Below are 11,866 nucleotides of genomic sequence, written 5' to 3' on the forward strand. Positions count from 1 at the left end.
ACTTTCTTACTGGCGCCAAGTATATTAGTCTATTAAACACCTATCTTCTAAAATCTAGAAGAAGGTAGCAAGTGTTAATCCTATTTTTCTCTACTGAATATAATAATAATACCATTACCTGTCAATAAAACAAATTTAATCAAATGTTACAGTAGTTGTTTTGAGCTACTGGCATTTGTCTAACTGGTGCTTCTTGTATTGTCCTATAACCAGTCACGGAAAAGAAGAGATGCAACCAAAATGTGGTTTGTACTACATTTTCTAAACCAAACTCCTGATCTCAAAGTTTTTAAATTAGCCAATTATTTTTCCTTTTCTAGCTGGCATCATCCCACGTTTGCATGAATAAACCAGATCTTTTTACTCATCTACTGGGCCTGATCCTACAACTTTTACGCAGGGAGACTTCAAGCGATTAAGGATTGCAGAATTAGGCTCATGATCACCCTCTCTAAATAACTATTGCAAATAAAGTCAATCTACTATTATTGACAAAAAATGTACTGCAGCAATTATAGTTTAGCCGTTTTATAAATTAACTACAAACACACCTTCTGAAATATCTTAACTAAATACATTATTCATTAACCATCAAAGAAGTCATTCTGCAAAATTCCTGATCCAACATATCCAGAGGGCAAAGTCTTGGTAAACTTGGAAGGTTCTTTCACTCTCAGCAGCAAAAACTATTTACGCAAGAGACAACATCCATGATAGCCACATATCTTAACTTGACCACTACAAATTAGCCAGGGCACACAGAACAGGGAATTCTGACTGGTGCTAGTAATAAGTGACAACTTCGTATTCACAGGTTTGCAAACCAGTTACCTCTCCCCAAAATGAGAGCAGAATTGAGTTTGCTGAAAATGAGAGTGCTCTTTCAGGAGATTATTGAACCAGCTTTCCTACAAACACTTCATTCTGGTACTCTACCAGAAATTACTGATTAAAGTTCTTCAGTCTTCCATGGTGCAGACCTCAGCCTAGCATCCCATGCAGCAAAGACCATAATACGTAGCAGGAAACTGCACTACAAATGTCTTGAAATCCATCCTGTTCCTACCAATCAAATTATTGCAGTTTGAAATCTCGTTTAAAAGCCTGAGCCTATACATCTCAGGAATGCAGAAATCATGTGCAAGAATAAACGTGGAGATCAACAGCAAGCAACTCCAAGGAAGCTCAAACAGCCACTGGTTCTCATGACTGTACAAAGTCTGTAGCTAATAAATGTCATGTGTACTACACAAAATGTACTGTATTAAATATACTAATGAGATTACCTTCATCTAATGGCAAAGATGGTAGCATTAGATGCTGTTCCCTTAGCAATACTGCGAACTGCCTGCATTGGATAGCTCTCACAAAATCTATTTTAAAAGCATCACTGAGAAGAATAGTAATCTCTGCAGGAACCTTAAAACTGTAGTGGTTTACAGTCAGCTATTTATTTGGAGGATTTTAAATTCTGGCCACTGCTACCCATTTGGTTGACGTAACTGTTTGATGCTGAGGAAGAGTTCCCATTTCAGTAATTATGTAATGCTGCCTTTAGGGAACAAACAGAATCCCAACACATATTCTGAACTACCTTTTTAAAAAGCTTGTGAAGAAAACGCATACAATCTTTCTTGTACCCATTCTACTCTGATTTGTCAACACAAATCTAAAAATAATATCAACTGGGCAATTCTTGCTGTGTAAATTCTAAAGGTGTTTTTTTCTGGCTAGTGCAAATCTGAACAAAAATGCTAATAGTGGTATTGGTTCAAATTAGCAAGTGTGGCTCTCTATCCCTTCGATTAGGAGAACAGACGGTTTCTGATGCAGAAGTCAATCACATTTTGGAATCCAAAGACTCCAACACTAACACCACCATTGGCTGGTATGAAGATACGCACTGTTTCTTTTACTTGTTAGCAGGAAGCCAAATAGTAAGAGGCTGAGAAACGCAGAGAGATAGGGAAAGTATCTTTAGAGGTTTTTACACTCTAATGATGTTCTTCATTGTTTCACAACACTGGAGCACCCATATAAATGCTTAGGCAACACAAGAAGCATTCCCATAAGATGATATGTAATGTTTTTTTTAATGAAGCTGACAGCCGAGAAAGCTTTGATGCCCGATTTCCTTTAATATTTCACAATCAAGTAACCAGCTCAGTGCTGACATGCAAGTTGAAATCTCTAACAAGCTGAGAGAAGTGGATGGCTGCCTGGCTCTGCTAGGAAACTGGCTCTCATTACAGTACTATTTCCATCCTAAATAAGAGGAACATTGTTTCAACATTTGCCAGAAGTTTAAATCACACTGCACAACACTTGCAGGGAAATGTTATCCCACTGACCACAAATGCCTGGTAGCGTTCTCCACTTGGAAAAAGGGTTTTCATCACAAAGTGAGAGATGATAGAGGTCTGTGGTACTGACTAACCTTAATCAGAAAAAGATTTGTCCTCCTTGCTTACTGTTTTTGGTTCTCTGTGTCTTAACTATTGAGTCTGTTCTGGTCTGGCTATGGTCTGAAGAAGTGGGTCTGTCCCGCGAAAGCTCACCTAATAAACTATTTTGCTAGTCTTTAAAGTGCTACTTGACTGCTTTTTGTTTTGATAAGGAAGTGAGGAAACTGATTGACAGAGCCAGACGGGTACCCAGAAACCATCTGCTACAAGACAAGCCTCGCAAGGAAAACAGAACACCACTGACCATCACATACAGCCCCCACCTAAGGCCTCTCCAGCGCATCATCAGTGATCTGCAGCCCATCCTGAACAATGATCTTTCACTCTCACAGACCTTGGGAGGCAGGACTGTCCTCGCCTGCAGAGAGCCTGCCAACCTTAAACAAATCCTCACCAGTCACTACAAATCACAAACCAGTGACTCTAGACCTGGACCCAGCCTCTGCAACAGTCCTCACTGCCAACTCTGCTCACATATCTACACCAGTGACATAATCACAGGACCTAACTCCAACTATACCATCAGGGGCTTCTTTACCTGCACATCTACTAATATAATATACGCCATCATGTGCCAGCAATGCCCCACTGCAATTTACGTTGGCCAAACTGGACAGTCTCTCTGTAAAAGAATAAATGGACATAAATCAGACATCAGGAACGGTAATGTACAGAAGCCTGTGGGGGAACACTTCAATCTCCCTGGACACTCAGTGGCAGATTTAAGGGTGACAGTCCTGAAACAAAAAAATTCCAAAATCAAATGGAAAGAGAAATCTCTGAGCTGCAATTTATTTGCAAAATTGACTCCATTAACCATGGATTAAACAGAGACTGGGAGTGGCTCTCAGCTTACAAAGGCAGTTTCTCTGCTCTGGGTGCTAATATCTCCCCATTAGACTCTGACAAAGGCTCACATCCCCCTCTCTGATCTGACTTGTTTTTTCCTCTTTTGATAAGTACTGCTGACAACGGGCCATTTCCACCTTGCTGAATCAACCCTGTCAGCTGTGGCCCTCCCTCTTACTGGGACCCACTCTTTAAATACCCCTCTGAAACCATTCCCCCACTCATGCATCTGATGAAGTGGGTCTTTGCCCACGAAAGCTTATGCTCCAAAATATCTGTTAGTCTATAAGGTGCCGCAAGACTTCTTGTTGTTCTCATCCGTCCTGTCACACGTTCTCAGCTTTTGGCAAACAGAGGGTAAAGACACCATCCATGCCCCTCCTGGCCTACTCTAATACAACCAAAATGTGGTTGGTTCATTCAGGACACATGGATTTTAAATAAACAATGTTTAAAGGTAACTATGCAGACTTTCGGAGGGGTAGCCGTGTTAGTCTGGATCTGTAACAGCAACGAAGGGTCCTGTGGCACCTTACAGACAAACAGAAAAGTTTTGAGCATGAGCTTTCATGAGCACAGACTCACTTTGAGCATCTGATGAAGTGAGTCTGTGCTCACGAAAGCTCATGCTCAAAACTTTTCTGTTAGTCTATAAGGTGCCACAGGACCCTTCGTTGCTCTGCAGACTTTGTACTTCAGAATGGCAATTAGGATTGACTTAAGCCAAGGTGCCCCTTCTGGGCACATCTACACTTATGGGAAGATTGATGCACTGTGGTCAATCTTCCGGAGCTCAATTTCGCGTGTCTGGTGAAGACACAGCAAAATTGACCTCTCTGGGCTCGGTCGTCAGCCCCTGTACTCCACTCTGTCATGTGGAATAAGGAACGTCGATGCAAGACTAAAAAGGCTCAGACTACACTCAGGAAGTTAAGTCGATTCCGATATGTCGATTTTAGCTATGTAAATGGCATAGCTAGAATTGTGTACCTGAAATAACTGAACTGCCTAATGTAGATCTAGCTTCAGAGGTGACCTGCAAAGAAAAAGAATGAGAATTTTGTCCTTTTTTTATTTTTTGTTGCCCAAAATAAAACTACTTTTTGCTTTAAAAAGCAACCCATAAACTGGACATTTTGATAACTTCTAGCCTGAAGGATTATCACAACTGGGATCCAGCTCTTCAAAGGTATTTAAGTTTGTAATTCCTATTGATGTCAATAGGAGCAAAGTGCCTAAAATACTTGGGGGTCTGGACGCAGATAACTAATGATATTATAACTTCTTAAAAACCAAGAGAATAAAAGCTAAGCATGTACCAGAGGAAGGGAGTTTTGTCAGCCTGTTCACCAATACATGTCGGTGCAATGCACCCAATCTCTTTAGGTCTAATGGGTGCTATTGTAACACTATGAACTAATGTAGTTTGTCTGTGAACAACTATTTAACATCAGTGATTTTATGGAGTTTAACATATGACATTACGAAGAAAAAGTTTTTGCCTCAAATTTGGCATGGAGCCTTCTCAGTCAAGCCATGTGAGCCGGGGGGCGGGGTGGGAAACAGACTTGCTGGCCCCCTGTGCAAGGTGGGAGGGAGGGGTAGCTCCACACTCTCAGAAGGGGCAAGGTCTTGAGAATAAGGGGAGGGGCTAGGGCCACCAGTCCTCAGTGCTGCCCATAATGCAATGTGTTCCCCCTTCCTTCCTCTTCCCCCTGCCCCCACCTGGAGCATGCCACATGGCGCTCCAGCAGCAATTTAAAGGCCCATGGCTCTGATACAGACACTCCTGCAGTAGTGGCAGTGACTGGGAGTTCCAGGCCCTTTTGAAATGCCAAGCCCCAAGGCAGATGTCCCCCTTTGCCCCACCCCACCCCTGTAAGCAGGTACGATGTGATCTCCCAATCACAGCAGACTGCCAAAACCTCCTCCAGCAAAGGCAAAGACCTAATCGCAAATTCTTATAATTTCTAAACAGAAAAAAAAATCTCTCAGTTCCTCTTTTTACATTTGAAAGAGGCAAAAGGGCGGGGCAAATCCAATTTCAAAACACTCGGCTGCTAGTGTCCCATAACTGAAATATTTTGAAATGAACTGTAATATCCTATAGTCCCTGATGAAAGATTTTGACTCTGAGTAAGCTAGACTCAGAGCCCCCATCAGGCCGAAGGCTTCTGGACAAGTGCTGTAAGTCAATGCCAAATAAGTAAGTTTCTTTACATTTCAAACCCTTCCTGTATCAGTGCCAGATCTTTTGATCCCAGATATGGCATGGTGAAATACACATGAAGATGAAGCAAGGGACACCTAACAAGTAAAACTACGACTGCACAAAGAAACCTGGGGCACCTTAATGACCAACAAATTTAGTTAGGCATATGCTTTCATGGATTGGGGCCCCCTTACAAAAGCTTATGCCCAAAAATGTGTTAAAGGCACCACAAGACTCCTCTTTGTTTTTGCTAAAACAGACTAACACGACTACCCCTCTAAAACAACACAGATTGCAGCTGAGATGACACGTAAATAAAGACAACACAGGGACTAGCAACACACAGCAAGCTAGCAAGACCAGGAGCTACAATTATATAAATTTTGAAGGGTCATCGTATTCTCCTCCTTCTCTCCTTTTTAAAAGATTGTCTCCCACTCCACCAATATGCATAAGTCTGTTCAGCAAGGCAGAAACTAATGCTTTTTGTTCGCCATGAGCAACAATTTATGATAATCCCCATGGAAAAAAAATATTATTCTGCACGTTTCATAGGGTTTAGCAAGAACCAATACCACACCATTTGTTTATGATTCACAATGTTCAGTGAACAATGAAACAAAATCCTATCCCTTCTGAAGCCATTAGTAACAATATCATCTGCTTCAGTGGGAACAGGATGTCACCCTAGCTTTGTGTTTTACTTGCTAAAGTTTAACACAGGAAAAGGAGTGATCGGAATTACAACACAGCCAATAATAAAGGGGGGCAGAGGAAGACAACAATTAAAAAGTTTTAACATTGTTTCATTCTGACTAGCATAGAATAGAACAGGGTAGAATAAATTGAAACATCCTTCCAGAATAGCCTATTCCAAGAAACAATTGCTTGTGGTGTCAATATTATAATGTTTTATTCCAGACCAAGTCCTGATGGGATCTTCAAAACAGCACATGTCTGGGCAGCTGAAGATTATTATTGCTGGCTCTGGACTGCAGTCTGACCTGCACTCTAGATTGCCAATTTTTAGCTCCAAACTAATATTTACAACCAAGCTAGAAAATGCTGGGGGGCGGGGGGGGGGGGGAGAAGAAAACACGTGTTTAGAATGTAGGCACCTCAATGGCACCTTCAGCCACCGCACCCCTTCCCGGCCACCCCCAGTGCGCGCCCTTCTCGTGCTGCGGAACAAAACTCTGGGGCGTGCATTGCATTGGAACAAAAGGCACCCACACCGCTCGGGGACTACTGCTCGCCCGTCAGCCCCGGGCTGGGATGGGGAAAGGAAGGAAGCCAGCAGCAGTCTGCACGCTAGAGGGCTCCGCGCGCGCCTGTCGGTGCGTGGGTGTTGGTGTACGCGCTGCCTTCCAGCCCCCACAGCCAGGCTCCGCACGTGTCCGAGCCGCGCCAGTACCGGCGATCGCTTGCTCCCGAAATGGAACTCGCCGCCGCGCTGCGAGCCGCCAGCCCGGGGAGGCGGGGACGCACCCGCCTGGCGGCGCCGGCGCCTGCAAGCGGCCGCACAGGCACATCAGCTGCGCGTGACACAAGACGGGCGCTGCTGCCCCGTCCCCCGCGCGGCGCGGCGCACCTCGGTGACGATGGTGGAGCGGTAGAGCTCCCGGCTGTACTCCCAGCCGTCCAGGCACTTCTCCTGCTCCAGCCGGCTCAGGTCTACGTCCCGGCCGGGCTGCAGCCCCAGCGCGGAGAAATTGGCCAGCGCGGCCAGGCGGTAGCGGCGGCACCTGCTGGGCCCCTCCCGGCCGCCCTGCACCTCGCGGGGGATGCTGGCGTTGAGCCACTCGCGGCTCAGGTTGGCGCCGGGCGGCAGCCGGCAGCGGTGCTCGGGGACGCCGGCCAGGAAGACGGCGGACATGCCGTTGAAGCCATTGGGGACGATGCTGGCGCTGAGCAGGAAGAAGACGAGGCGCTGGAAGGGGCCCCACTCGCCCAGGAAGCCGATCAGCTCGTCGTAGTCCCGCATGGCGGCCCCGCGATGCGCTGCGTTCCCGGCTGGACACGAGGAGCGGCGCCCTCCAGCCGCGGGCGGGGCGGGGCCTCCCCGCCTCGCTCCTCCTCTGCCCCGCCCCGCCTTAGATAACCTGCGCCGCAGACAGCGGGGTCAGCTGCCGGGGCCGGGGATATCTTCTGCTGGGGCGGCGCTGGGAGTCAGAAAGGGCGCCTGAGCCGCGCACCTTTACAGCTGCAAAGGAAGCGCAACCCTCTAGAGCGGGCAGGGCAGGCGGGGGCAGCGCTCGAGGGCGGGCAGGGGGGAGCGGCGGGGGGCGGGGGGAGTAGGAGTGGAGACACCACAGTCTGGGGGAAGGAGGGGTGGGTGCCACTTGGGTGAGCAGATCCCAGGGTGTCTGTATTTCCTCTTTCCCTGGGCATCAGTTTGATGCTGTTTTCCCTCTGCAGTAATTTCAAAGGCAACAAAACTCCTCTGAGGTGCTGGTGAGGGGAAAGACTTAGTGGCAGCATCCTCACAGCTTGGCCAGAAGCAGTACGAGCTCCCTCCTCTAGCCGCAGACAATGCTGAGGGTCATTCTATTCCTCCCGCCATCCAATTGTCATGGTTTCATAAAGCTGTCACCTGGAGAACATGGCAGGGTCCCTCCATATGGATTCACCTGAAGGCTGCTTCTAAATCTGCTCTCTTGCCAGGAGAATTGCTGTGTGCTGGTCAGTGGCTTCTTTAAAAGCTGGCAGAAGTATTTAGAAAAGCTCTGCTCATTCCAATCATCCCAGCAAAATGGCAGGGGGAAGTCGGACTTTCTCTGCTACCCCCCAGTAGGCAAGGAAGAAAAAGCAAAGCTGGAAGTGATGGTGCAGCAGCTAGAGGCAGTAGCTGCAGGCCAGGCAAGCAGCACTAAATTTCAGAAAACCTTTGAAGAAGGTTAGAGTTTCCCCTTATATAGATTTTAAAAACATCTGCTCTGAAATTGTATACAGTCAGTGGCTGGTTTTATTTATAGTTCTTTGCACTTATAGAGCCTTGTCCCTTTGAGCTCCACTCTCTCTGCAAACATCACTAATTTAGCTTTCCAGCCACCTCTACATACCCTTTTATCCTTCTCCCTACTTTACAGTGGGCACAAACTGAGCCCAGTTCTGTCACCTGCTCCTTTGCCTTATCCAGAAGGTGATCCTTTCTGACCTTGTCAGGGACCGAGTCCCTCTGCAGAACCTCAGGGAAAGGAGGGGATAATACACTCTCAGAGGGGCAGAGCTTCATCATCCAGCTTGGAGTGGTTAGCCTTCCTCCGTAGGATAGGAACCCTGGCCTCTGGTTGACTTTCTTGAGCTTACCCCCTGGGTTCAGCGAAAACAAAATATAGAAAGGTGAAGGCAGGGAAGAAAAACAAGTCCTACAGGGGCCACCAGTCTTTCTTCCTTCAGGTGGCCTTGTAAAAGGGGCAGTCAGGCTCAGTGTCCTCCAGTTAGTCTCCAGAATGTGTCTTGAGGCGATGCTTATGGTCCGGTGCAGTGGCCTGCTGTCATGAATGAATGCCCGCAAAGGGTTAAACCCAGAGAGAGAGAGTTCTCTGCTGGCAAGCAGCCAGGTGAGCCAATGGGAAAAGAGAAGAGGGGATTTTTTAACGTAAGCAGTTGCCCTCTGAGGGGCTTACTCTTTTGTGTGGCTGGAGGAGAGAGACACAAAGATGTTTAACCCTGAGCAGGCTTAAGGAATTCAGCAAATATTCAGGCCACAAGAAGACCTGGGCATACAGATTTGTAAGTAGAAAGGAACTGTTTAATCGGATGTGATCAGGTTATTTTGGGTCTGGTGCAGGACTTTTTAGGCTGGCTGATATACCTCCCTGTACACTGTAACTTTTAAACTGAATCCTGGGAAATAATTCTCTGTGCTTTAACCTACTTGTTTTTTTTGGCTCTGTAACACCTAAGTATCACTTAAGACTTTTGTGTTTTTAGTAAATCACCAATTTTTTTAAAAGAAAAAAAAACAACTGTTTGATTTTTGTCCTAGAAAAGTGTCTGTATATATGCATGCCCAAGACTGAAGGGTCTGCTCTCAGATTGCCGCTTAATGTCTTCCTCTTTGTTTTCAAGCTCTCTCCTAAGGGAGAGTTAAGAACTTTGGGTAACCTCACAGGAAGACATCCCAAATGTGTCCTCCTGTGTTTTAAAGAGGGGGTTTCTCTTGGGTGGTGGCAGCTACTTCCAAAAATTGGGGAATTTGTGACCTTAGAAAGCTTTTAAACAAAAGCCTACAGAGGCAAAACCACCATAAAGCCTCTAGGGCAGTGGTTCCCAACCTTTTCCAGACAGGGACCCTTCTGACAATTCGGGAAGACTTTGTGACCCAAGACAATTCAAAAATGGGTGGGGAGGGGAAGAAAGGTAGAGCCATAACTAGCTGATTTCGTGCCCGAGGCAAGACTATAAAATTGTGCCCTCTCATGTTTGTATAGTCATAATAGTTATTTCATAGAAAAGGGGAAATAGATTAATCAAATCATAACACTACATTTATTATGACAGAGAGGTAGTCGTGTTAGTCTGGATTCTATCAAAACAAAACAGCAATCATATAGCACTTTAAAGACTAACAAAATAATTTATTAGGTGATGAGCTTTCGTGGGACAGACCCATGTGTGTAAAAGAGTCTTTATAATTGGCCAGGTAAGTGCTGTCCCAGTTCAAACCATGTTAACATACATACTTTACATACTTCGTTTTAGCTAACTCTTAACTTCCCCACCCTACACCCCTCTGCTCTTCTGATTTGCCAGCTATGATAACAATTTTTCTGATTTGTCAACCTTGATAACAACTTTTGTGCCTCTGTGCTTTAGATATTGAATCCGTTCAGGTATGGCTATGATCTGAAGAAGTGGGGCTGTCCTACAAAAGCTCATCACCTAATAAATTATTTTGTTAGTGCTACATGACTGCTTTTTTTGTTTTGACACGTGTATTATGGTTAGAGTTGTGGTATTTGAAAGACACTCATCCCCAAACTGCTCCCCTAGCTCAAACCACACAATCAGGGGCTTGGGGAGTCATACTCAGGGGCTAGGGAGACACACCCAGGGGCTGCAGAGGACTAGGGGAGACATGCTAGGGGAGTCACACTTGGGCTAGACGGGGCTAGGGGAGTCACATTTAGGGGCTGCAGGAGGGTAGGGGAGTCACTCAGGCTGAAGGGAACTAAGGGTGTCTCACTCGCACTAGGGGAGTCACACTTGGGCTAGGAGTCACTCGGGCAGAAGGTGGTTGGGTAGACACGCTCGGGCTGGAGGGGGCTATGGGAGTCACACTCAGGCGAGGAGTCACAGGCTGCAGGGCGCTAGGGGAGTCGCACGGGGGCTACAGGGGGCTAGGAGAATCACACACACGGGCTGAAAGGGGCCAAGGACTCACACTCAGGGGCTAGGAGTCACTCGGGCTGAAGGGGGCTAAGGTGTGTCACTCAGGGGCTAGGAGTCATTCACAGACTGGAAGGAGCTAGGGGAAGCACAGTGACCCCTGTGGCTGGAAGCCGGATGGGTTGTGGTGCTCTAATCAGCTGTACCAGTCACGCGGGTTTAGGGGGAACCCCGACCCCAGCAGTTGGAAGCCTGCTGGGGCACAGAGCCCTAGCTGGCAGCGCCTGCTGCAGAACGCCGGCAGAGGCTGGAAGCCAGGGAGCTGATCAGCTCTGCTCTCCCTCCCAACCTTGGACTCAGGCCCCTACCTTACCTGAGTTGGGTGCTGCTCCTGTAGTATGTTCTCTGTCCTGCAGCTGAAAAGGTTCAATTTGATTGGCATAACTGCCTTATGGCTGTTAATCCAATTAAGAAGTTGAGAATCACTTCAGGAGAGTGAATGGTTTCTTAATAGCCACCTGTGGAGCTGCCCAGCCCAGCTAATGACCCTTTTCAAATGTAATCTCGATCCATGTTTGCATCCCAACCCTGCTGTAGGGGTTCCATGCCATTCCAAAACCTGGATAAAGGAGGAGGTTTGGTTAGATGAGGGTTGATGCGCTGATCATAAAGCAACAATACGAATGAAATCTGATGCCAGTACAGCTAACAGATAAAAGATGCTGTCTTGGATGTTGCCCAGATAAGCAAGATCCTTGATCCCAACCGAGTGATTGGGGTTGGACTGATAATTTGGCTACTGAAAGAAAATTACAACTAATGCATATACTATCAATTGGGACATGGAACGTCTGAATGCTGTGGGTGTGTGGAAAATTAGGGCTACTTTGAAAGGAGATGGAGAGATACCCCATGATATGCTTGGACTGGCGGAGATGCATTAGATGGCATTGGGAGAGATGTGCAGTTACAAAGTTACTCAGTCAGGGAGCAAAACGAAGCATGA

The 11,866-nt window shown here is 46.6% G+C and overlaps 1 protein-coding gene across 1 annotated transcript in view; it reads right to left on the reverse strand.

Moving 5' to 3' along the window:
- Positions 1-7,682, reverse strand: part of SLC22A4 (solute carrier family 22 member 4) — a 55,244-nt gene extending 47,562 nt beyond the window's left edge. Inside the window, exon 1 of the mRNA XM_075009782.1 lies at positions 7,118-7,682. Coding sequence (XP_074865883.1) covers positions 7,118-7,510 — 393 coding nt within the window. The 5' untranslated portion in view covers positions 7,511-7,682. The remainder of the gene's footprint in view (positions 1-7,117) is intronic.
- Between the last annotated feature and the right edge of the window lie 4,184 nt (positions 7,683-11,866).

This window comes from Carettochelys insculpta, chromosome 15, assembly GCF_033958435.1.
Source record: "Carettochelys insculpta isolate YL-2023 chromosome 15, ASM3395843v1, whole genome shotgun sequence".
Classification (NCBI taxonomy): domain Eukaryota; kingdom Metazoa; phylum Chordata; order Testudines; family Carettochelyidae; genus Carettochelys; species Carettochelys insculpta.